A 26,869-nucleotide genomic window follows, 5' to 3' on the forward strand; every position below is an offset into this window, starting at 1 on the left:
TGGACCTTGTTCAGCTCGAAAAACCTCGTTTTTTTCAGCACCTTTTCATCAAATTGACCAAGCAAACTTTTGAATTAACACTTGAAACTTTGTAGGATCATTTAACACTATATTTCGCGCATCATCTCCAGAATTCAGCTAATTCCAACCGTTAAATCTCCGTAGATCTGAGAATTTCAGTCCAAAAAATGAAAAAATGGAGTAGAAGAGAAAAGTGACGGATTCGACAAATTTTTAGCTCCGAATCTGATGAAATAACTTGAATTCTTGTATCTCTAATCCATGCAATCAATCTCCCGCTCTGATACCACTTGTGGATGCGTTTCCGGATCAAATTCGAACTCCCGACGATTGCGAAGAACACGTATCACGTGCGGAATCCATGTACGTGTGTGGATCAACACAAGAACGTACTAATATGATGATTAGATTGAGTATTTGACAAAGTACACGCACCATGAATCACCTTGTAGCACTTTCTCTCTCTAGAACTCTAAAGCTCCTCAAAAGTACAAAAGTTCTAAATTCTTAACATAAGCCTCCTATTTATAGGCAAGGCATAAGGATTGTCTCCTTATTTACAATTTTGCCATTCTCCTATATTTAACAATACAAAACCTTGTTTTGATCAGTTTTCTGCTACGATTCGTAATTGACGGAAGTGATAGACATTATGCACTCACACAAATAAGAAGTGTGCGACTCAATGGGTAGTGTACGAGATGAAAGGTGTGCGGTTGAGTAATAACTCCTATAATAATATCACATAAACTTTCATCGTTCGAATTTAATAAATCATGTATTCTCAATTAAGTTTGACAAGTCTAACACACGTACACTCACACTTATGACGTATTATAGCACATGAAACATAACGACACGAGTTAAAGATCATGGATTTAGGTAATGCTAACCTTGAAAGTTTGGATTGTCACACATAACACAATATTTATGTAATATAATATTAACTAACCTCAAGAAGAATTATAATAAAAATTTGTATGTCCAAATATAGTAAAAGATAAAAAAGGTGTGTTATATATATATATATATTATATTAAAGATACTAAGGATGAGTTTTATATTTATCATAATATTTTTTAAATTAGTTACATAAAAAAATAATTACATAGCATATTTTATAATATTATTTTTTACAAACATAAAGGGTTTTATATTTACAGAGTTAATTACACAGACAGTTTTTGTGGTTTATTGAAGGTAACACCTTTGAGTACTAACAAAAAATTATATAAGAGTATTTTAGTTATTTTACACTGATTTAACAGAAAAATTAATGACAGTTAGTCTTAATACTGAAATGTGTTATAAAATTAAAACCATATAAACTAAACTTGTTAAAAATTAAGTTAGTACTTAAAGGTGTTATTTGGGATAAACCATAAGTACTATTTATGTAATTAACTAAATTAGTTAACTCCTAAAAAATGAAAGTGTAAATGTATAAATTTGTTGGTGTTCTTTCTCCCTGTCTAGACTTTCATTTAGTCTCTTAAATATCTCTCCTCTAATACTTTTCAATTTTTCATTGGCATGCATATGTGAACCGGTAAACATACTTATATTTTCTTTACTTGTGATGTTAAATCAGTCTCCTTATTATAATTCTGTATGTCAAAACTTTGGCTCAATTTGTCTTGTTTTATTATTTTATTCATTTTGTTTTCATATTCTCATTTTTTAGTTTATTAGTAAAATTTATGTTAAATTTACAAAACTTAGATTTATATGTAAATCTGTATAAGACATGCAAAACTTATAGATATTTTACCTTATTATTTTTTTTGAACGGCCAACAAATCCTCCAAATGGGCTACTGGCGAAATTCACCACATCGGGATACACTCGCCTTCCGAACCGGGGAAAACCCTCACCTAGGGCTGAAGCCCGTGAACACTCGCCCGAAGGCACGACAGTGCGGTGAGGTAAAACCCGCTCGGTTCAAGGATCGAACTAGCGATCGCCGCCTACTCGCCTAGTCTCCCATCATCACCAGGTGTCGTAGAAACTAAATGCTAGGGGTAGGAATTGAACTTGGGTCACTTGGGACACAAGGTCTCTCCCTAACCACTCCACCACTAGCTCATTGGCAAATATATTAATTTATAATAGGTTATGTTAGAATTATATAACAATCGAGTTATGTTTAGTTTTTTTTTTTTTTTTAACTTTCAGTATAATTTAAAAATTTTAAAACTTTTTCTTTGAAGCTTTTTAATAAACTTTTATCAGTTATATGTTAATAAACTTTTTGTTTATAAAATCAAATGTAAAAAGTGGCAATGATGTAGAAATGAATTAAAGATTTATAAACGTGTTGCTGATTTGGCAGGTGAATTCTTTATAGATGTTCTGTAGGGTGCTCAGTGTGGGGGCATCAAGCCTAGCCTGGGACGTTGTCGTCCCTAAACACCATTACCTTTGGAGCGTGGTCGTTGAGACCGTCTTGGCCAAGACGTTGAGGACGGGCCGGATGAAGACAAAAAAAATAGCTGTTACAACTGCTATTTTTTCCCACTTTATAAATATATACCCTTTATTCTCTCACTTTCAACCCAAATCTTTTCAATCTCTTACCTTTTTATACACTACCATATTTTTATAAAGTTTTAAGTATGTCTTCTTCTTATTCTTCTTCATCGTGGTGTTCGTCATCTTCGGGTGAGGGCGATTTATTTTTTGCGAACTTCGTTATGCAGGCAACACAGATGATCATGGAGGAAGAGGAAGAAATGTTGTCACAACTGCAAACTAGGGCAGCCGCTAAACCGAGACCGAGAAGGTTATCTTTATTTTTCGTTGAAAATAATATATTTAATTTTTTAATGTTAATAATGTATTTAATTTATTTTATTTTTCGGTGTTAAAATTTAGGTGGCCATGATAGTTTAGTGGCCGATTATTTTGCTGACGAACCTGTGTACACGGACGCAATGTTTAAACGTCATTTCTGAATGAGTCGTCGACTGTTCTTACGTATAGCAGACGACTTGGCGCATTCTGATCCATTTTTCACTCTTCTAATCGACGTGGGGATTCACCACTTTACAAATATGTACAACGGCCATTGCCAACTGGCATACGGGATAACACCCGATTTGTTGGATGAGTATTTAAGAACTCCTGAAAGAAATTCACCTGAATATTTGCACAAGTTTTGCGAATGGATCGTGAAGTTATATAGCAAGAAATATTTGTGGAAACCAATGCAAATGATGTCCAAAAATTATATCAAGCGCATGAAGAAAGACATGGTTTTCCAGGAATGCTCGAAAGCATTGATTGCATGCACTGGCCGTGACAGTACTGTTCTACTGCGTGGCAAGATCAATATACTCAGGGCGATCGTGGTCATCCAACTATAATACTAGAGGCTGCTGCGTCACAGGATCTCTAGATTTGGCATGTTTTTTTTGGTCTGCCTGGTTCACTTAACGACCTTAACATCATCTACCAATCAGAGATATTTGACGATGTAATAGCAGGAACTGGTCCAGACACCAGTTTTACGATTTCGGGGGTGGAATACAGGCGCGATTACTATCTTGTGGATGGAATATACCCAACGTACTCTACAATCGTTAAATCTATTCCGCACTCGACAGATGATAAAAGAAAGAAATTTGCCAAGTTTCAAGAGGGGGCGAGAAAAGACATTGAATGGTGTTTTGGGGTTTTACAAAAAAATGGCATATCATTTAACATCCAGCATGTTCTTTTACACCACAGAGATTGCGACACGTTAGGTATGCTTGTATCTTGCTGCATAATATGATCATCGAAGACGAAGGTAGAGCGATTTGTGAGTACGACGATAACTCGCCTAACGGGAATTCTGTTCCAGTTAGATCATCAAGATTTAAACAGATTATCTCTACGTAACGAGTACACACATCAAAACCTATAAGCGGACTTGGTGGAATACATTTGGAACAATGCACAAAACGAACCCAATGACAACATGCCGGATGAAGACTAGTAGTTTTTTTTAATTTTTTTAAGTTTAAGTTTTTTTAATGTAATGTAGGAATTAATATTTATTTTAGAGTTTAAATTAATTTTAGTTTTATATATATTGCTTATTTAATTTGCCCAAATTAAAAAAAATAAATAAATAAGTGGTGTATGCATATCCTCCATTTCCTTTGGCCTATCCTTCATTTCTATTGGTTCATACTTGAAGCGGCATCCTCCTTAGATGTTGACATAACACTGAGATGGAGGGATATCCTCCAAAGACTTGTCTACTCTCACACCGACTATCTTAGAAGCTTTCTTGAAGTTGCTCTAATCGTTGACATGGAAACCTAAAAACCCTTTAATTCTAATTAAAGCAATTAACAACATGGTTAATTTAAAATACAAGAAATAACAATTTGCATGAAAGTATTAATACTATGAGTTAAGATTGATTAAGTTGACTAATATAAAATAAACATACTATGTTTAACATGACATTAAAAATAATCATATTTGTATCCTATATATTTGAGTTTTTTTTTTTTTTTCCATAGCGGTGTTGCGAAAAAAACTATTTACCATTTTGATATTTTTTAAAAGTATTTACTAAAATAGTGTTTTCATCAATTTTTAGTATTTTTTTCATTTATTTATTTATTAGATTAAAAACGATAAAGAAGGCACATTCCCTCCTGTATCTTTATTTTGTTTTCTAACAAACTCAATATGTTTCATTTTTTTTTTTCGATCAAGTGACAGCTTTTTATCTTTATCTCATTGTCTTAGTAAAGCATTATATTTAATTTATTCTCGATCAACTGATGTCAACCATAGAAATATGAATCATCTCAAGTTCTCAACTGAAAATAAAATACAAACGAACATTAAAAATGTCAAATTTAAAGAAATGAAATACAAAGAACAACAAAGATAATCTAGAATTTAAAAATGTTAAATACAAACAAAAATAAAAATGTTAAACAATGTAAAAATAAAGACATTCTAGTAGTGAAAACTAAAAGCCTTCTGTTAGAATATAAAAAAATAACTTTGTGGTGAAATCACAAACAAACAAAATTGTTTAAACTAAAGTCAAAACTCCATATGCACGGTTAATGGATTTGGATGAAAATATTATATATATCTATGTAACCCATTAAGTCTAACTAACTCTTAAATCAATCTACACCATTGGATTTGGCTGAGATTAAATCTCAGCCACTTAAACTCACAAAATTAACCGCTATGATGGCGGTTCAAAGCGGTTTCAGTCGGTTTCTTTAGTTGGTGGTTACTCCACTTTTTTCTGTCCATGATCACCACCACTACAACTCAATCCTCCTACAAACCTGGAACTGTTCTCAATTCAGTTGAGTAATTGTTATATAATGTAGAGGCTGGAAACAAAATTCCTATTTCCAGCCCTTTGTATGTCACCAAGCATTCTTCAGAGGAGAGAAATAAAGGTCGTATCCCCTGTTTTCTTTTTAAAACTATACATTCATATCGGGTCTTGAGGAACCAGGAGATCAATAAGCATTCGTGCTTTCTTTCCACCTCTGATCCCCTCCAGCCATATCCAAATTCTTTTTCTCACAATCTATTAATCTAATTCCTTCCAAAGCCTTAATTTTTTCTCTCGGTCACAATTGGGTCATTGTTTAAACTTCTGTTACACCATCAAATACTTCATCCCCTCTGGCTTCCCAGAAACTTCATTGCTTTACTTCAAGAACCATATATTCATTAATCGTGTAAAGTTACAAGTAAGTATTTGTTTATTTGTTTCATTAATTAATTTGACATAGGAATTTTTAGAGTTTGAATTTGTGACGTTTTGTCAACTGATGGAGGTCATCATCAAGTTACAAGTTCTTCATCTTCAATTCTGTGTTGAAGGTAATCATCAAGTTACCAGTTCTTTGGTTTTGTTAGTGTTCATCATTCTCATTTATAGCATTATATACTAAAGTTTGGATTGAATCATATTTAGCAAATTAATTTGCAGGTTTGTGTATCCTGGCGCCGCCTTATACTTCCAAGAGCCGCTTTCTTACCCCATGATTTGGAGACTCGATTCATATCCGTAATATCCAAAGCCCCGCGTCATGATTCGGAAACTATATTAATCTCCTTTTTTTACTTCTAATTAGTTAGTCTGTTGATATTTTCCGGTGAAACAAATGCCGAGTTTTAATGCTCAAATGGGGAACAGAGAGAAGCAATCTGCAGAGAGGTGTTCTAATGATACTTTGAAAAACTAGGTATTTTTTTAATTCTTAGCAAAAGTGGTTTACATTTAAAGTTTTGGTTCTAAGTAGATCTCATGGTCTGCATGTGTATAATGGTACTGAAGACAACTTTGTTGATATTATTCAGAAAGGCAGTTTGGTAATTTTTGAGATAATTTCTTTTCGAAGGGCAAAAAGGAGAAATATGGAACGTTTGTTTTGGCATTTGGTGGTGAAGCTGTGAGCTCTGGATGACCTAACCCTTGACTCCCTTGGTTGGATAGGATTAGTCTATGAGCATGTTCTTGAGTAAGAAAAGTATGCATTTGTAGAGAATGTGAAGCATCCAATTTTTGTACGATTTTAATTAAAGATAGTATAATATCTTTGGTTTTCTTCACTGGTACATCTTATTTTTTTTTTTTATCATAATTACATCTTATAAACACACTAAATATTGAAAGACCAGTTTACCACATGATTGAATGTATAAGGAATGCTATTAGAGATTTCTTACGAGCAGTCGGAAATACCATTGAAGACGAGGCAGCTATTAGAGTTAGTTTTTACATTTAACTTTAACAAGGTTAAACTTTTAAAATCCGTGAAATATTGTTTCTTATGTAGCATACTTAATATGTTGTGCGAGTGCTTTTGATATCGATAACGTTCTATTTCTTATAGAATATTTAATATGTTTGTTAGGGTGCGGGTGCTTTTAAAATCGGCAAAATTCTATTTCTTGTAGTTGTATTTTCCTCCCAGTATTGTCTTTCATAAGTACTCATTTAGAAAATTGTCATTTAGGTCCCTTCTCTTGGCGAATCTTTGGAAGCAAAACTGTAAACAGATGAACTTTTCTACTACCAAAATGCTTATTATATATCAAGAGTCTGTTCGAATTTCGTTCACTATTACCTTTTTTGAAAATGTATTTCATGGCATAATTTTTGAATTTCCAAATTCTAATGTGTTTCGAGAAGGAAGCTGCATTGCGCCAAAGAAAGGTTACTTAATCTATTAAATGACTCTTATGTTGGTACTTAGTTTCCTCATTCCATGTTCTGGAAAAGTCATTGGCTTCCAACTGTCATATATATTTGCTTCTTACTATTGATTTGTTTAGAAGATATGAATGCTTCTACTAAGACAGGTTGCACTAAGAGGTCAAAAAAGGCTAAAGATGGAGTAAATGAAGAGGTTTCTTACTATTGATTTGTTTAGAAGACATGAATGTATCTCTTTATTTGCCTTTAGTTTTAGTACCCTTTGTACTTAAGTTACTGGGAATAGATGTTTTTAAATCAGAATTGGCAAATTGGTAGGTCCGTCGGGCCGAACAACAAGCCTATGTTATACCTCAACCGAATTCAAATTTTGACCCAAACTTTTTTCTGACCTGGCCGTTTACCATGCATGTTTGTGATTGTGGATGCCAGCTATAGAAGAAGATATGAGATGTTTTTTTGAAATACAATATGGGTAAAAAAAAAAGAACTCTTGCAAAGGAGAACTCTTCCTTTCGAAGGAAGAATAACCTTGTGTAAATTTGTAAGTGTGCTAATTTCAGTTAGTTCATACGTTTTTTGGTGACCATTTTGGTTAAGTTTGAATTTCATTATAACAGTTAGACTTGGATGTTCCTTTTTTTTGATAATGTTGTTGGCAACTTGCTCCGTATTCATTTTATAGTTTACCCGACCAGTTAGAGTTTATAATAAAAAAGTACTTATTTTTATACTTATAACATTTATGAACAGAACATTAACCCATGAAAGTAAAAAAAAAAAAAAAAAGCTAATAAATTGATTTGTTACATTCGTTCATTAGTCATATCTTTTATTTGGATACACACGTGTTTAAAAAGACTTATGTCGTTATGATATTGAAACACCCGTCCATCGGACGGGTATTAAACTAGTTTACCCATTATAAATTAACAATATTTTGATGCATAGAGTAGTTATACTTTTTGCTTAGAAAGGTTTTCAAAAAAGTTTGATATAATTACAATTTTAATCTAAAACTATTTTGGTTTTTTACTTTTAACCCCAAAGCTTTCTATCTTTGTCAATTTAACCTTATAACTTTTTTACTTTCAACTTTGGTACCCTTATACTCTTCATATTTCGCAAAAATTCCGTTTTACGTATTGTTCTAAATTTTGCGATTTAACACAACGCAACGTTCATGTGTGGCTCAACGTTTTTACGATTTGTTTTACGATTCGTTCTAAATTTTGCGAGTTAACAGTACGCAACGTGCATGTGTGGTTCAACATTTTATGGTCGTCTATTTTTTCCCATTTGATAGGTTCATCGTGATGCACGGGTCCTAAATCACCTTAGTTATTATTTTCTATGTTTTATGTTTCGGTCTAATTTCTCCGCATTAATACATCGCAACTTCAGTTGGTGGTCGTTGACGATGTTGTGACCTTGGTGCTATTTGTCACAGTTTTACGCCTCCACCGCAACGCGAGGGGATTAATACTAGTTATAGTTGAAAAAGAATCCAAAGATGAATTGGCAAACATATTCAAAGTTGAAAACATGAACTGAAATCGATGGTAAATAGCGATGTCACAGACATACAAACTATTTAATTGGCTTTAATAAAATATTGTTTCACTCAATCATGGAGATGAAATACATGTTTTTGTCTCATGATCGAAGTAGATTAGATCTGTATTGTGCCTTTTTTATTTTTTAATCTAATAAATAAATAAGAAAATGAAAAAAATACTAAAAAGTAGTAAAAACATTGTTTTAGTAAATAGTTTTTATTCAACATAAAAATGATAAATAGTTTATCCCCAAAATTAGTATGAAAAAAACTCCTATATGTATAGCGGAAAGGAATACAAAATTACACTTCTAGAATGCATTTGTCATTGGGAAGATAAAAATGTAAAGGAAGCATCATTCCATCATCCCATTTTTTGCTCCCAATTTTTAATCCACAATATCTCCTGCTTTTATGGCATGTGTTTAATTTTATTTGAATCTTGAAACCAACATGACACAATATTCAAAACTGAAATTTCTAACTTTGGATGTCAAGCCTAGCCATGCCAAGCTAAGCAAATATTCCTAGCCGGCTGAGTATTGTGAGCCTATATGTTACTGAGGTCCAATCGATGCAGACAAGACGGAGCCAAAAGGAGCTATCAAGATGGTAGTTAAGCGTTACAAAGGTGATTGCTATGACTGGTCACCAAGCTACATTTCCAATTATTATTTTAATATTACTATTTAATAAAGAAATAATGATATTGGGTGTACTGATATCTATTTTAAAAGTTCAATTAATAAATAATGCACATGATTATTATATTTAAATAACCCAATAATTACTTGCACTGCGTCTTCTCTTATTTGAAACCTCAATCTATTATAAAGTTGATTAATTAATGTCATTAAATTAACTTATAGTAAGAAAAGCATTATTAATTTAGTTAATTAATAGCCTAAATTTCCAAAACTGATCACCCCTTAATAAAGAAATAATGATATTGGGTGTACTGTATACATTTTAAAAATTCAATTAATAAACAATGCAATATTATTTATTTAAATAAGCCAAGCTCTTGTCCGACATACATGACTATCAATGGCACAATGGGATTGATCGGTGGACTTGGATGGGTGACAAAAATGGATGTTTTTCGGTTCACATGGCTAAGAAATTGATATCCAGTAAAGCGACCGTCCCTATCGTTTCGAACATGAAGTGGAAAGGTTGGACGCCGTTGAAATGTAAAATTATGGTTTGGCGAGCCGATCTTGACCGTCTTCCAACTAGAGTAGAGCTAATTAAGCGCGGAGTCGAGATAGAAGATGTTTCGTATGTTCTGTGTAATACGGATCTGGAGACGACGACCCATTTGTTTACAGGATGCTTATTCTCCTTGGAACTATGGGCTCGGATCGGGTCTTGGTGTAAATTAAGCCCTATTTTTGTTTTTGATGTGAAAGATCTTTTGACGTTGGCGGAGACTCAAACGAAGACGAAACAGGAGAAATACATTCTAAGAGGCATCATATTTACAACAATGTGGGTTATTTGGAACGAGCGGAATTCTAGAGTTTTTAATGGAAAGTCCCGGAGAGCTATTGAAGTTATGCAAACTATTAAGGCCGTGTCGTTCTTTTGGATTCGGCATAGATCTAGATTGAGAGGTATCGATTGGAATGATTGGTGTAATTATCCTTTAAACTTGATGTAATTTCGTTTGGCCCACCGGTCCCTGTTTTGAGGGCCTTTTGTGGCGTTCGTGTTTGAATGAAATTTAACTTTCCAAAAAAAAAAAAAGCCAATAATTACTTGCACTCCGTCTTCTCTTATTTGAAACCTCAATCTATTATAAAGTTGATTAATTAATGTCATTAAATTAACTTATAGTAAGAAAAGCATTATTAATTAATTAATTAATAGCCTAAATCTCCAAATCCGATCACCTTTCAAACTGGCCGATTTCTAGCAAATGGACCCCGTGTACCCTTGGCCATGCATTCGCAGAATAGTAGTAGTTGGGTGTGCCATAATTGTGTGATTATATTATTCAATAATGAAGTAGTGATGATCTAATACATCCCCACGCCCTTAATATAATTGGCCCCTAATTATAAACTTTCCCAGATGATCAACTAGAGCATATTCCTCCACGCCGACTAAATGGGACGGTAACGAGTTTATATGAATAGCATGCTACAATAAATTTATTGAATGTAATAAGTTTTTTTTTTTTGAACCGATCTAATTGTTAGACTGTATGATATGGAGGGGCATGAAGAAGGGATATGAAGCGTCATGTGGCAGCTACGTCTGTTATAGAGCGTGTATAAAATAAGTCTGGGTGAAAGGGACTTTAAAGTGGCGTTTTAAAAAAATAAAAATTAAACACCGACCAATCAAGAGTGACAACGCCACCCACCTTCCTCCTTCCACGCCAGTGGAATTCTTCAAACCCTCCACTTCACCGCCACACCATGACTTGGGATGGTGTGTCGGCATCGCTCCACACCGTAAAGTCTTAAGAGGATTAGAGCCATAAGACGCCCAATTAAAGCGATAAGACATGACACCTTATTCAATAACCGACACTTATATCTATGAATCCATAAGAAAAAAATAGCCCCACCCATGTCCATCATCCATCCATCCCTTCCAACTAATTTATTTAATTTAATATATTACATACCCACTAATTTTAATTCCATAAAATATAGATTCTCACCTCCACTTCCAAGCAAAGAAGTTGACAACTTTACCGTACTTTCCCCCCTTTTTAGTTTCTTGATTTCTGTGTTGTGTTTCATCAAGAGTGTGCCTATTGGCACACTAAAGTGCCTATTGGCACACCAAACCCTAGCAAAAGTTAGGGTTTATCTACGCTGCGTATTGGTCAATACGCAGCCTATAAGGTTAACCCTAGACGCTGCGTATTGACCAATACGCAGCGTAGATAAACCATAGATCTCAGTGCCTGATTACCAATCATTGCACAGAAAACAAGGGCCCTATACGCTGCGTATTGACCAATACGCAGCGTATAGAAAACTGATGCACATTTGGGGTCATTTTGGTAGGTTTGAAGTGTCAAATGTTTGCCAGGTTTCTATACGCTGCGTATTGGTCAATACGCAGCGTATATAAACTTGGTAAAATTTGACACTTCATACCTGGAAACATTTTGTGTCAATTTCAGAAACATAAGGGACCATTATTGTAAATCCTGGAATCATCAGGGACCATTTATCTAAATTATGAAACAACAGGGACCATTTTTGTCTATTCATGAAACTTCAGGGACCATTTTTATAAAAAATGAAACACCAGGGACCAAAATGTAAATATATATAAAATCAGTATAAAAGGGGGTCTTCTTTAAAGAACCGGCCCTTATCAAGAATCGAACTCGTGACCTATCATTTAGAACCGTAAAGCCTTAACCAGTTTATCCTCCGTTCCGGAGCTGTTAGAACATGGAACTTAATTCATATATTCAGTAACTGCTAATAGGCTGCGTATTGGCCTATACGCAGCGTATACTGACACCTTGTATACGCTGCGTATTGACCAATACGTAGCGTATAAAGCCTTCTGAACTTTAAATTCACACAGAACTTGTTGTATTCCAGATACAATCGTTAGGCCCGTACGCGCCTTACGGACGACGTCGACTAAATAATAAAAAAAATATTATTTAGTCGACGTCGTCCGTAAGGCGCGTACGGGCCTAACGAGCGTCGAAACTAAGTCCGTCGTTGCCCGTTAGGCCCGTACGCGCCTTACGGACGACGTCGACTAAATAATAAAAAAAATATTATTTAGTCGACGTCGTCCGTAAGGCGCGTACGGGCCTAACGAGCGTCGAAACTAAACCCGTCGTTAAAATTTTAACGACGGGCTTAGTTTCGACGCTCGTTAGGCCCGTACGCGCCTTACGGACGACGTCGACTAAATAATAAAAAAAATATTATTTAGTCGACGTCGTCCGTAAGGCGCGTACGGGCCTAACGAGCGTCGAAACTAAGTCCGTCGTTGCCCGTTAGGCCCGTACGCGCCTTACGGACGACGTCGACTAAATAATAAAAAAAATATTATTTAGTCGACGTCGTCCGTAAGGCGCGTACGGGCCTAACGAGCGTCGAAACTAAACCCGTCGTTAAAATTTTAACGACGGGCTTAGTTTCGACGCTCGTTAGGCCCGTACGCGCCTTACGGACGACGTCGACTAAATAATAAAAAAAATATTATTTAGTCGACGTCGTCCGTAAGGCGCGTACGGGCCTAACGAGCGTCGAAACTAAGTCCGTCGTTGCCCGTTAGGCCCGTACGCGCCTTACGGCTGATAAATTTACAAAAATGGTCCCTGAGGTTTGATGTGTTTACAAAATCGGTCCCTGAGATTTGATGACTTTACAAAAATGGTCCCTGGTGTTTCCAGGATTTACAAAAATGGTCCCTGGTCAATTTCTGAAACACAAGGGACCATTTTTGTAAATCCTGGAAACACCAGGGACCATTTTTGTAAATTCATCAAACCTCAGGGACCAATTTTGTAAACACATCAAACCTCAGGGACCATTTTTTTAAACATAAACTTAAATTGTTTTTTTTTTAACGACGTCGGGCCTTACGGGCAACGACGGACTTAGTTTCGACGCTCGTTAGGCCCGTACGCGCCTTACGGACGACGTCGACTAAATAATAAAAAAAAATATTATTTAGTCGACGTCGTCCGTAAGGCGCGTACGGGCCTAACGAGCGTCGAAACTAAGTCCGTCGTTGCCCGTTAGGCCCGTACGCGCCTTACGGAGGACGTCGACTAAATAATAAAAAAAATATTATTTAGTCGACGTCGTCCGTAAGGCGCGTACGGGCCTAACGAGCGTCGAAACTAAGCCCGTCGTTAAAATTTTAACGACGGGTTTAGTTTCGACGCTCGTTAGGCCCGTACGCGCCTTACGGACGACGTCGACTAAATAATAAAAAAAATATTATTTAGTCGACGTCGTCCGTAAGGCGCGTACGGGCCTAACGAGCGTCGAAACTAAACCCGTCGTTAAAATTTTAACGACGGGCTTAGTTTCGACGCTCGTTAGGCCCGTACGCGCCTTACGGACGACGTCGACTAAATAATAAAAAAAATATTATTTAGTCGACGTCGTCCGTAAGGCGCGTACGGGCCTAACGAGCGTCGAAACTAAGTCCGTCGTTGCCCGTTAGGCCCGTACGCGCCTTACGGACGACGTCGACTAAATAATAAAAAAAATATTATTTAGTCGACGTCGTCCGTAAGGCGCGTACGGGCCTAACGAGCGTCGTAACTAAACCCGTCGTTAAAATTTTAACGACGGGCTTAGTTTCGACGCTCGTTAGGCCCGTACGCGCCTTACGGACGACGTCGACTAAATAATAAAAAAAATATTATTTAGTCGACGTCGTCCGTAAGGCGCGTACGGGCCTAACGAGCGTCGAAACTAAGTCCGTCGTTGCCCGTAAGGCCCGACGTCGTTAAAAAAAAAACAATTTAAGTTTATGTTTAAAAAAATGGTCCCTGAGGTTTGATGTGTTTACAAAATTGGTCCCTGAGGTTTGATGAATTTACAAAAATGGTCCCTGGTGTTTCCAGGATTTACAAAAATGGTCCCTGGTGTTTCCAGGATTTACAAAAATGTTTATAAAAATTATAAATTATAAATTATAAATTATAAATTATAAATTATAAATTATAAATGAATTAAAAATGATAAAAACTTTATAAATTAAAAAATTTCTACAATTTACAAAATTACAAGTTTCCGCTTAATCTTCGATAACATTTAAACTCGGTTCTCTGTCTTTGTCTCGGTCTGATTTAGGATGCATTAACTCGTAGTAGTGCTCTAACTGCGGTGTATACATTTCTTCCCACCGTTTCGCAGCTATTGATCGATGTGCCGACCACATCGGGTTCACTAAAGGCATGGGGTAGTCTCCTTCCAACTTAGCATGTATGAAGTGTCCCCCGTGAACATGTACAAGCGTTATCGCTTGAGGTCGTGGATCTAGTGGGGCATCCGTTAATGGGAAGATGGTAGAGCTCCATTCAATGCTTAGCACGTGGAGGACAATATTATACCTTTGCGCTATGAGAAGCCCTACGTGGGGCATTTCCATCCAGTGACTTCCATCGCACCCTTTCACTGAATGCCATTCGATGCTCTTACGTATTCGTTTAAAGTCTCCTTCGTTATATGTTTCGAATACATGCTTCCAACGCGGTTTGTTATGGTCAATCTCCAGTAGTAAATCTCTACGAATATTGGGCCATGCGTGTTCCGTAAAACCTAACCCAACAGCCACAGACCTGTACCCACAATGACCGTCTGGGGTCACATCTTGTATACGCGATATGTAAGAGCGAAACTCTGATGGAATTTGATTCTTAAACCTCTTAATGCATAACAAGTGCTCGTCCCCTTTTATTAATGGAAAAACCTTATCATCCCTCGTCTCCTTCTTTTTAGAACTTGTTGAACTGTTTGGTTGCATTTTAGGTTTTTCAGACTTCACAAACGAACCAGTTCGACGAGAGCCCTCTGACGGTACGTATGAGCTGTGTCGGGGTAAATCGTACTTATGCTTGGGGGAAGCGGTAATTACGTTGCTGTCATCGCCATAGGAGCTGTATCTCGCAGCTTGGTCTAACCTCGCAGCTTCATCTAGCCTTTCTTGTACTTTCTTTGATGTAGGCCGACCGCGAGTGTTTTGCTGGACGATCGGTGGTTTCTTGGTTGACGATTTTGGGGTGAAAACCGCTTTTATCTTTGAAAGCATACTCTTTTGTTGAACGGGGGACTGCGCCTCTAAATGTTGCCGCACATTATTGAGCTCTGCTACAATATCGACCTCCTCGTCTACCAGTTTACAAGGGAGCAAGTCAAGCTTGCGCCAGAATACATCTATCTCGTCGAGTTGTATTATACGCCCTGCACAGTTAAGTTAATACGGTGTGAGAAACAGCTAAATCGTACAAAATAACAAAAGGTTTGTTGTTTTAATATTTTTTACCTGTACGGTTGTAGTTTTCCAGTCTACAAGCACACGGCAATCCTTTGCTAAGCCACATATGGCAACCACATGATGCGTTAAGTTTCCGCAACACATCCATCTTCCTCAGTAGCTCTTTTTCCAGCAAATCAAGTGCTTCATGGGAAACCTTTCCACGTAGGTTGTCCAACATTCGGTGTCTATGGTGGTTCATCGTTTTTTCGATGCTCTCAGTGAAACTTTTTTGTATTTCATCATACTGAGTTTCAACTATATCAATGATGCATCTTGCTATTCGCTCCAATGAACTCCCGCGCGTAATGTATCTTTTTAAATTTGCGTGCTGGCTCTCAACTCTGTTGGTGGTGCGCTGACCAAAGTTGCGACACTTATCGGTCCACGCATAAACGAACATTTCTTTATAGTCTTTGAGCCAGTTTTCGTAGACGTAATCATAGACACCTGTAAAAATAAAATAATGAAATGTAAAAGCGTGTGTGAAATATAATAGATTGGGTGAGTCGTTTGTTGAAGGAACACTTACTTTCTCGGTTGGCAACCACGAGTCGGTTATACATTTTCTCCAAGTTGTACTTGTACATGGGCTCTGATGAAGATTCGCACAATGTCCGCCAGTACGACATAAATTTCCCCCAATCTTCTTTATCGAACCCTTCCTTGCACTTTCTAGCTATATTTTGTTGGATGTGAAAGTGGCATAGAAGCCTTTTTGCGTTCGGGAATACTTTAGAACACGCGTTTATCAGGGCAAGCTCCCTATCCGTGACTATCACACGCGGCATCATACATTCATGCAATATTGACTTGATCCGCTCAAGCACCCACACGTAGTTACCCCTTCGTTCCTTACAAATAACGGCATGTGCGATACAAAAAGACTTCCCAGTCGACGTCATACCCACAACCTGGACAAATGGCATGTTGTAGAGGTTTGTTTTGTAGGTCGCGTCGATCAACATCACGTGCGGGAATGCACGCCACATAGTGATTGAATAAGGATGAACAAAGAAAATCTCTGTTACGACATCTGTTTTGGGATCTTGTCGGGTGTCGTAAATGAATCGGCGGTCATGCAGCAGGCTTTCCAGTGCCTGAATAGGATTCTTTCCGTCCATTATTGTCGCTCTAATTTTTTGTACCGCATTTTGCACGTCTTTCTGAACGTGCAGGCTGTCGGGGAACTGCTTTCTTAGGGTTTGAAATATGATACGTGGCTCCATGTTTTGAGCAGTTAGCTGCTCCACTAGCTTGTATTCGGCTTTAGTGAATCTTCGCACAAAAGCGTGGCCCAACAGACTCGTCGTAGGTTCGTGGTTATGGTTCGCACAGTCCACTTTTAACTCCCACGTGTCGTTCGTCACGTCCCGGATGGCGAGTAATGAAAACGGGCAGCCGATTTTTTTGCTACCAGCTTTCCTAACTGTTGCTTTACTACGGTGTTCACCACTACGGTCGCACACAAGCCATACCATCCCAGTAGTACCGCCAATATTTTTTGATCGGCGGGTAACAATTACGTAACCATTATCCTTTCCCGTTTCTTGTACCCAATTCTTCAAATCAGTTAGAGACATGAAACGCTAAAAAAGGTTACGTTAATAATAATAATAATAATAATAATAATAATAATAATAATAATAATAATAATAATATAATCGAAACTCATACTTCAGGTACTAATTTTTGTCAATTTTCGAAACTTTAGGGACCATTTTTTTCAATTTTAGAAACTTTAGGGACCATTTTTTTCAATTTTAGAAACTTTAGGGACCATTTTTTCAATTTTAGAAACTTTAGGGACCATTTTTTTCAATTTTAGAAACTTTAGGGACCATTTTTGTCAATTTCAGAAACTTTAGGGACCATTTTTTTCAATTTTAGAAACTTCAGGGACCATTTTTGTCAATTTTCGAAAGTTCAGGGACCATTTTTGCAATTTTCGAAAGTTCAGGGACCATTTTTGCCAATTTTTGAAAGTTTAGGGACCATTTTTGTCCATTTTCGAAAGTTCAGGGACCATTTTTATCAATTTTCGAAAGTTCAGGGACTGTTTTGTCAATTTTTGGAAACTTCAGGGACTATTTTCGTAAAATTTGAAACTTCAGGGACTTTTTTTTGTTTTTGGCACTTAACTGGACTAACTGAGTTCTCTAACTCAGTTAGTGGTCCCTTGTATTAAATGCTAACCTAGTTAGGATATAACTATGATTTAACTAACTAAGTTAGGTTTAAACTAACCATTTTAACTATGATTTAACTAACTAAGTTAGGTTTAAACTAACCATTTTAACTAAAAATCAATTTCATGATTCTTTTATTTATTTACAATACTAATTTATTTAAAATATTTTTTATTAATTTATTTATTTAGAGAAGAAAAATAAATTGTTTATTAACTTAACTTTCTTAACTTGTTTATTTACTAAATCTTATAATTATTTTGTTAATTAATTATAATATTTTTAACAACAACAACAACAACAACAATAATAATAATAATAATAATAATAATAATATTTATAATTATATTTATAATTAAAGTATTTTAACAATAATAATAATTATTATAATTATATCATTTTTAACTATAATAATAATGATACCTCATTTACTTGAAATGGATTGCTCGGGGTAGATGGTTCATAAAGTGATGTGTTACGGGACTCATAACCATATCCAACTTCATCCCTATATCTATCGTATACACTGTCGTATACACTGTAGCCCCCATATCCACTGTAACCACCTTCACCCCCGTATCCACCATCACCACCGTATCCACTGTAACTTCCGTATCCACCTTCGTCCCCGTATACCCCATAACCCGGATACGATGGCTGCGACGGGTAATATGGTTCATCAACAGGTGCATTCTCAGCACCGTATCCACTTTGTTGCACGTACGGAGATTCATACCCGTATCCGTAATCTGGACACACTTGATGCACCGGATAATTTGGTTCATCAACAGGTGCATTCTCAGCACCGTATCCACTTTGTTGCACGTACGGAGATTCATACCCGTATCCGTAATCTGAACACACTTGATGCACCGGGTAATTTGGTTCATCAACAGGTGGAGTGGGAGTCTTGTTCAAGTCTGGCAACTGTGTTTCTTGATCAACAGGGACTCCAGACACAACCTCCTCCTCCTCATTGGCAGCATTTGATCCCCATGTGTCGTTAGAATAGCGATTACCGAAATAATTATCCTTCCAAAATGATGACATTTTAACAAGGTTGAACAAAAAACAAACAATTTACTTAAGAAGAAGATGAAGGAAAGCAAAGTATATGAAAAGGAAAGCAAAGTATATGTCGGATGATGGGTAACAGACATGAATGGAGGGATAAATAGACTTTCATCTGGCATGTCAATACGCAGCGTATTGATCCCTACTCACCGTATTACTTTATTCACGTGCCCTGGACAACATCGTATCAGGTCAAATCAGTCTGTCAATACGCTGCGTATTGATCAATACGCACCCTATTTAAGACTGATTTGACATGGTACTAGGTTTGACTGTCTGGTCGTGTACCTACCACTTATATACGCTGCGTATTGACCAATACGCAGCGTATTCAGGTAACCCTATACGCTGCGTATTGACCAATACGCAGCGTATCTAAACCCTAAATGTGCAGATAGCCTGGCTTGGTGTGCAGATAGTGAGAGCCTTCATCAATAACTTGCCATCATTACCTGCTATCATTTGAGATTTGATTCAAATGGGGTTTCCTCGAATCAGTTCCACACAACATCCAGTTCCAGATACTTCATCTTTATCCGCATTTACTGCAAATTCTGATGATGATGATGATGATGACAAAATCTATCTGTACAATGATAAAGGTGGTCACAAGTTCAAGAACTTTCTTCACAAAATGCTTTGGGATTTCGGGTTGTCATGCTTTCTTCCAACAATCAAGAATAAGAAAGATGAGATGAAGAAGAAAATGGTGAACAGTTTGGAGCATAACAAGGCATGGCTTCTTGCAGAGTCTGGAGGGTGTGTTTCTGAGCCACATTCGGTTCACTCATCTTTTAGGTTCAGTTTATGTTCACAAGTGGAAGTTGATACTATGAGTGTTGGTTCTTCATCTGGAACAGTTTTGATGGTGAATTTGGATAATGGGTTGATTGAATCAAAGTCTCAAGAACTTAAATGGGGGAGGATTGAGTCATTAGAGAGGAGTATTTCACCTGTAGCACATAATCTTGTTAGATTTAGCTATGGCGAAATTCTTTCTGCCACTCGCAATTTATCTAAAGGTATTTGATTTCCCAATCTTCGTGACTTATTAAAGATGTGAATTACTTGAATTTTAGCTTCATATTTCTTTAGGAGTGGATCTGAATTTTAGGGAGGGTCGTATTCATGGGTTGGTAGGTCTATCCCGAAAATCGTGTGACACACACGAACCTGAACCTGAACACGACGGGAGTTTTCGCTGGTTAACACGAACAATACCCGTATAACTTGAAAAAAGAATTTATTTTTTACATATTAATACATTAAACATTTAAGTTTTTTTTGTTTTCACATATAAATACCCAAATAATAAATTTTTTTAAGAAAATCACTTTAAAAAAGTAAATAAGAAAAAAAGCAAATGGATTACAAAGGTCAACCCACATGCCGGTTGGGTTGACACGCACCCGACCAATTTAGCTAACGTGGGTTTGACTGTAAAACGACCCAAACTCGTTTATACTAAACCTAAACCTGTGGCTTTGTATTAGGTTCGTGTCTTGTTTTCATGTGGTCTCAGAGATTCACACCTTTAGATCTAATTTGAATTTGTTTAAACTGGGTAGGAAGGATTTTGGGGAGAGGAGCATTGAGCTATGTGTTTAAGGGAAGAGTGGGAATCTTAAAAACTGCTGTGGCAATCAAGAAACTGGACAAAGAAGATAAAGAGGCTCCAAAGGCATTTTGTAGAGAATTAATGATAGCAAGTTCTCTTCACAATCCTTTCATCTGTCCCCTTGTGGGCTTTTGTATTGATCCAGAAGGAGGTTTGTTCTTAATTTACAAGTATGTTTCAGGTGGAAGCTTAGAACACTATCTTCATGGTACTATTTTGTTCTCCTTCCTATCTTGATATTGATTCTTGAATTTAAATCGTTAATAAATTTAGAAAATACCCATTTTGTAGAAACGAAGAATCGTAAAAATGGTAGATCAAAACTTCCATGGTCAGTAAGGTATAAGGTTGCCATTGGTGTTGCTGAGGCTGTGAGGTATTTGCATAATGGGAGTGAAAGATGTGTGGTTCATAGAGATATTAAGCCTTCAAACATCCTTCTTTCTTCAAGAAAATCGCCTAAGGTGAAAAGATGTTTAATTTATCATATCTACTATGATTTGAAGGTGCTGTTGAAATATAATGAATTATAGTTTGTTTGGTATTGCAGTTGTGTGATTTTGGATTAGCGACGTGGACGTCCGCTTCCTCCGTTCCTTTTTTGTGCAAAACTGTGAAAGGGACATTCGGGTGAGTTTTGATCAAGATTTTGTGGACATATATAGTTTTGGTTGGTTTTAAATTGTGTGATAGAGGAAGATGGTTTCTTTGACCAGGTATTTAGCTCCTGAATATTTCCAACACGGGAAAGTATCTGATAAAACCGATGTTTATGCATTTGGGGTGGTTCTTTTGGAATTGTTAACTGGACGTAAGCCGATTGAATCAAGAAGAGGACCAGGAGAAGAGAACTTGGTTGTGTGGGTGAGTCATGTGTATCTTTATATAGCTTATTATCTGATTATTGGATCTTGGTATAGTTCTTAAAGTCGTAGTTAGGGGTGGCGACTTCTAAAATGACCTGAAATAGGACACGAACACGATACAAAAATATTTAGGTTTTGGGGTTTTTCATATCTATCGTGTTTGATAAACAGGCCATGTTTGACTTGACATGTTTAATTAAATAAGTTGTGTTCGGGTTGACTTGTTTAACCTGTTCCATTAAACTGGTCGACCCGCCAACCCGTTTAACCCATTTTTTTTGCAACCGACCAACCTGGATAAGGATAACACATTTACAACTCGATTACTTTCTGTCAACTAGTTTGACACGCTAGATAAATGAGATAAACGGGTTGTGTTCAGGTTACCCAATTTTAAGTGTGTCCTGGTTTTGGTTAATGTTTTTGACACAAATAAATATGGATGGATAATGTTCGAGTCGAACAATTCAACCCACCAGCCGACCCTAGAATCATAGTAATCACTTTGAAAATGTATATCCATGTACCACAAAAACATTTCAAGAATGTTTTCAACATTTTCTTATTCTTTTCTGTTGAGAAATACAGGTTTACTAACTGATAAACCTGCTCAAATTTTGCAGGCAAAGCCGTTATTACGACAAGGATCAATAGAGAAACTATTGGATCCACGCATCAAGTTCACTCAAAGAAACTTAGATCAAATTGCCAGGATGATACATGCTGCAGAAGCCAGTATAAACAACGACGAATCAAAAAGACCAAATATTGATGCAATAATTTCTATTCTTAAAGGAGTTGAAGCAAACGAGAAATTAACGAAAACACCTCGGACTTCTTTATCTTCTAACAACTATGTTACCGATGGTTACCCTCATATTCATCAAACAAAGAATGAAATGAAGTCTCATTTAGCTTTGGCAATGCTTGGTGTTTCAGAGTTTGAAGATAATCAGGATATTTTGTATTGTCGTTGATGTTAGTTAAAATCGTTGAAGAAAACATCCTACTTGAAGGCGCAAATTTGTTTGAATATAACCAAGAGTACAGAAAGTCAAGATATAAAAGACTGATCGAGTGTTTCGTATATACATTTTGTAGCTGAATCATGGTGAAAGAAATTACTTATTTACATGTTTACGAATTGAGTTTTTTTTTTGGTTAACTGAGAACCCAATACCGATATAAGTTCATGGGACTCATTAATACCCTGTCAACAAATGAAAATCGTAAAATACAGCTTGCATTGGACATGTGGTGTGATTCTAGTACGAGGTCTGTAACTTAGGAATTGAGATCATTTTGGCCATGCCTTTGTTTGACAGCCTTATTGGCATGATATTTTCCTTTAGTATCTTGTGAAGAAAAATGTTTGTTTGAATTATGTGTTGTCGAGTAAATTAAGTTTTGGCTAGTGTATTTGGGTGTTGACAATTTTTATACACATACCCGACTTTCTGTTGTATACAAAAGTTGATTTTCTGATAGGTGCTCGATCCAGCTCACTGCTCACAAACAGTAAATGATTGAGCATGCTAAGCAACACTAGGGGTATTCATGGTCCGGTTTAACATCAAACAGTAAATTTATATTTTTAGCTGAATATATATTGAAGTTTTTAATATTATTTTCTTTTATCAAATACCTTGCATTATAAACTACTAATAATAATAATACAAACAACACATAAGAAATCCCAGAAAATTATCAATTATGAGAGGGATTACCCAAACAATCACTTAGGATCATGCAGAACCTATAATACTTAGAATATCTTGCCAACGTCCTTCATTAAGCCCCTATTGGCATTGTAAAAATCAGTAAACTCTTCATAAGAAATGAACCCATCTCCATCGGTGTCGAGTTCTTCCATCATAGTTTGGACCTCTTCAGCTGACACAGAGCCGAGCTTCTTCAAAGAATCTCCCAGCTCGGCTGAAGAAATTTGGCCATCTTTATTGGTATCAAACGCACCAAAGATCCGGTCGCGCTCAGCCTTGTCTTCGTCCTCCGCCATAATGGTTTCCTAATGGTACTAATCAATAATGTAGAATGCGATTTTATGCTTTATAAGTTATTTTGCAATAGTTGTGTTCTGGATTGGAATTGTTGATAAGAGGATGTTTTTAAATTGGTTGTAGATGAAAGGGAAATATGGATGCCCTATGAACACGGTTTGCCTTTTGTTTCTAAGGTGTATGAATTTCTGATAAATACTGTTTGCCTTTTGTTTCTAAGGTGTATGAATTTATGATAGATACTAATAGGAGATAATTACGGGGCTAAAAATATTTTCTAAATTATAGTTTCTAAAGAGATGGGTTCATCCATCCTTAAATCACGTTATGTGAATGAGATAATTATATTCATCATCTCATTTTAGTGCTACATTACTGACAACAAAGTTCCATGTTTTATTTGAACGTTGACGTATTATTAAGAAAACACTCCTAACAAGACACTAAGACATGAAAAAGATTACATGTAAAAACGGTTTTTTTTTTTCAACCATCCGACCCTAGATATATTATTTTTCCGGTTCCTACTACTAAACCAAAGGAATGAAAAATGAGTAATATCGTCGAAAAGCTATGGTTGTTTAGGCGCCTCTTTGTGAAGACCAAGTCGTTTGTTAACCTCCAAACAACCCACCAAGTAACAAATATAATTGCCTCAATCAAGTCTTTCTTCTTTTTCTTGGACTTTTAAAGCTTCCAACTATGTCATCATATTTTCTTGATTTCTATACACCGGCATAGGAAGACCTAGCCACCCCGCTATAAGGCACCAAGTACAAGTAGCCACCGCACAATCGACAAAAACATGGTTTATAGTCTCCCAAAAATCATTATAAAGTGGCATAATATATCAGAAACCTTAATACATTTATCATCTAAATTAACTCTCATTGTGAGTCTCTATTAATCAACACTCTCCACACACATATATTAATTAATTTATTATTATTGTTATTTTTTTTGAGGGGGGAGGGGGGAGGGGAGGGAGGTATAACAACCGTCCTAAAACCCCTTAACTTAACCCTAAAACGTTCCTAACATACCCCGTATGCGAGAAACATGCCTAGAATACATTTATATTTATAAAAATCAAATAAAAACAAATATACTAAGTCCTCGCGGTACTGCCTAGCCAGTCTACCTCGCGGGCCGCGAAGGCCAGCCCTGTAACTCTCGCGGGGCGCGAGAGACCCCTCGACCAGTCTATATAAGGGGCTTCAAGCCTCAGTTTACAATCGTTCAAAATCTGAATTCTCTCTCAAATTCTCTAAGCAATTATAATACTCGGGTATTATACCCTTAAAAAGCGAAGCTCTGCCTCGTTGTAAGTATTATAACCCTATTTGTTACCCTACACGATCGATCTAGGGCTCCGTAACGCATGTCAAGGCTCTGCCTGACTCAGTCGTTGGAGTTCTGTCTCGTGTTACACCCGATTGATCTAGGACTCCGTAATGCATGTCAAGGCTCTGCCTGACTCAGTCATTGGAGTTCTGTCTCGAGTTGTACGGTTAATATGATTTGGGTTATTTTACTAACACATGTGCATTCTTTAATTTTAATAGATAATAACCAGGAGATTCACCAGAAAGCATTAGTTTTACCTAAGTAAACAATGTGAGTACATCTTACTTTTTGTCACCTTTTTGTAAATCTTTTTATGATCATTGTCCAAACATTTTACAAAACCCTAAATGTTTATCAAGATACTTACAATGATTAAGTGTTTGTAATTCTATAATTATCATCAGTATGTGGGGTTTTGTATACATTACTTGAAACTCGTTACTATTGCGAATAGTAGCATGACCGCAAGCACGGGGGACAATGGTTGCCCAGTAGCAATACTGTGTTGATTAATTGGATAGATGCGAGCATTGTAAATCTTAATACTGTAAAGAATATAAAACTGTTTTGATTAAACTGGGATGCACTCGCTAATATTTCTTGCTGATAAAACTTTTTTTAAACGCGCTTCAGGTAACTTAATGTGAAGCTAATAGAAGCCAGCTGGAGAGCACTGAAGGCTTAAAGTTGTGGCTATAAAAGTTACCACATAAGAAACGGAGTTTATATTTTCAATAATTAGGGTTTACCCCTACAAATGTATTATCAAATGAACTTGGGTTTTTATCCCATTTATTATAAAAGTTTGGTGTTTATCTCTGATAAAAATATTTACTAACTACGATCCTGCTGTATGAATTCTGCTGCCATATTAATAAACACCGATACCATCTGAATGGTTCGCGACACCCGCTCCCGGGGCAGGGGTCGGGGGTTGTGACAGGAGGAATTTGCACCAAATAGCATTTCTATTCCCCATCGGAAGAATATAACCGTCAACAATCTTTCTTATACTTTTACCCAAGAATTCAAACTTATCTGGCAAACCATGAAAATATATCCACGAAACACTGTTTTTGTCTCTAAGGCATAAACCCGTGAAAATATATCCATGAAAGGAACCCCCATGACCAAACTCAAACCAAAATCTAGTGCCTGAGCATTCCTTACCACTTTTTGAATTGCCGATTTAGGAATAATGTTCAAAGCATTCATGTAACAACCCGCACGTTCGTGCGTTGTTACTACTCAATACACTCGTTACGGCTAGCACCAGAGATTCGGATCATAATGTGGCTATATCCCTTACATCGCTAAACCGCAGTATTTTCGCATATTACGCATACTTTATCGCGATAAACATATCACATCGCACATACTAACACACACGATGACATTGAGTAAGGACCTATTATACCCTCCTCAACAGCCGTGATGTGTCGCAACGCAATGCATATTCGAAACGCGCAACTCGATTATCGCAACGCAGACTTTGAAATGTGGATATTTATACGACCCTATGTGACTAATTATAATAAATATATGAATGTGGGTATGAAAAGGTGTGACCAAACTATCGCAACGCTTAACGATCGAAACGAAACGCCAAACACAATTCGCCGGAGGCATTTGATCGAATGACAATTCGATTGGATTGCCATCCGATCGGACTGCCACCCGATCGGATTGCCACCCGATCGGATTGCCACCCGATCGGATTGCCACCCGATCGGATTGCCATCCGATCGAAGTGCCACTCGATCGGATTACCACCCGATCCATGGCACTCCCTCTCCTTCTCTCCTCTCCACCTATAAATAGCACTTGTCACATCACTTGAACAGTGATGTGACAGCTCTCACTCGACCAGCACGCTTTGGGGCTATTTTTTCTCGATTTCTCGCGATTCTTGTAAGTTTCTACCTCAAATCTTGTACTTCTATGATCTACACGCACTTCTTCATCATTTTCTCTTTTAATTCTCAACTTTTAA

General features: G+C 36.7%; 3 protein-coding genes and 1 long non-coding RNA gene across 5 annotated transcripts; 2 read left to right on the forward strand and 2 right to left on the reverse strand.

Annotated features, from left to right (window-relative positions):
- Positions 1-5,188: 5,188 nt before the first annotated feature.
- LOC110909563 lies at positions 5,189-6,608 on the forward strand. Of its 2 annotated transcripts, XR_004880276.1 has the most exons (4): positions 5,189-5,747; positions 5,835-5,880; positions 5,990-6,245; positions 6,361-6,608. It is a non-coding gene; the product is annotated as an uncharacterized LOC110909563 (long non-coding RNA). The 2 variants fall into 2 exon arrangements; XR_002575454.2 differs by lacking the exon at positions 5,835-5,880.
- A 7,848-nt stretch (positions 6,609-14,456) lies between these two features.
- On the reverse strand, positions 14,457-19,326 carry LOC110911270. The gene is made up of 4 exons (XM_022155874.2): positions 18,377-19,326; positions 16,297-17,353; positions 15,774-16,214; positions 14,457-15,691 (listed from the first exon to the last, which is right to left on the reverse strand). The coding sequence occupies exons 1-4, from the start codon at positions 19,001-19,003 to the stop codon at positions 14,526-14,528; spliced, it is 3,291 nt and encodes a 1,096-aa protein (XP_022011566.2). The 5' UTR covers positions 19,004-19,326; the 3' UTR covers positions 14,457-14,525.
- A 104-nt stretch (positions 19,327-19,430) lies between these two features.
- Positions 19,431-22,651, forward strand: LOC110911272 (probable serine/threonine-protein kinase PBL7). Its single transcript, XM_022155875.2, has 6 exons — positions 19,431-20,049; positions 20,596-20,853; positions 20,937-21,109; positions 21,196-21,275; positions 21,362-21,509; positions 22,135-22,651. Exons 1-6 carry the CDS (start codon positions 19,506-19,508, stop codon positions 22,486-22,488), a joined length of 1,557 nt encoding a protein of 518 aa, XP_022011567.1. The 5' UTR covers positions 19,431-19,505; the 3' UTR covers positions 22,489-22,651.
- A 625-nt stretch (positions 22,652-23,276) lies between these two features.
- Positions 23,277-23,631, reverse strand: LOC110909562 (polcalcin Nic t 1). The gene has a single exon (XM_022154449.2). It carries the CDS (start codon positions 23,526-23,528, stop codon positions 23,277-23,279), a length of 252 nt encoding a protein of 83 aa, XP_022010141.1. The 5' UTR covers positions 23,529-23,631.
- Between the last annotated feature and the right edge of the window lie 3,238 nt (positions 23,632-26,869).

Source organism: Helianthus annuus, chromosome 15 (genome assembly GCF_002127325.2).
Source record: "Helianthus annuus cultivar XRQ/B chromosome 15, HanXRQr2.0-SUNRISE, whole genome shotgun sequence".
NCBI classification, from domain to species: Eukaryota; Viridiplantae; Streptophyta; class Magnoliopsida; order Asterales; family Asteraceae; genus Helianthus; species Helianthus annuus.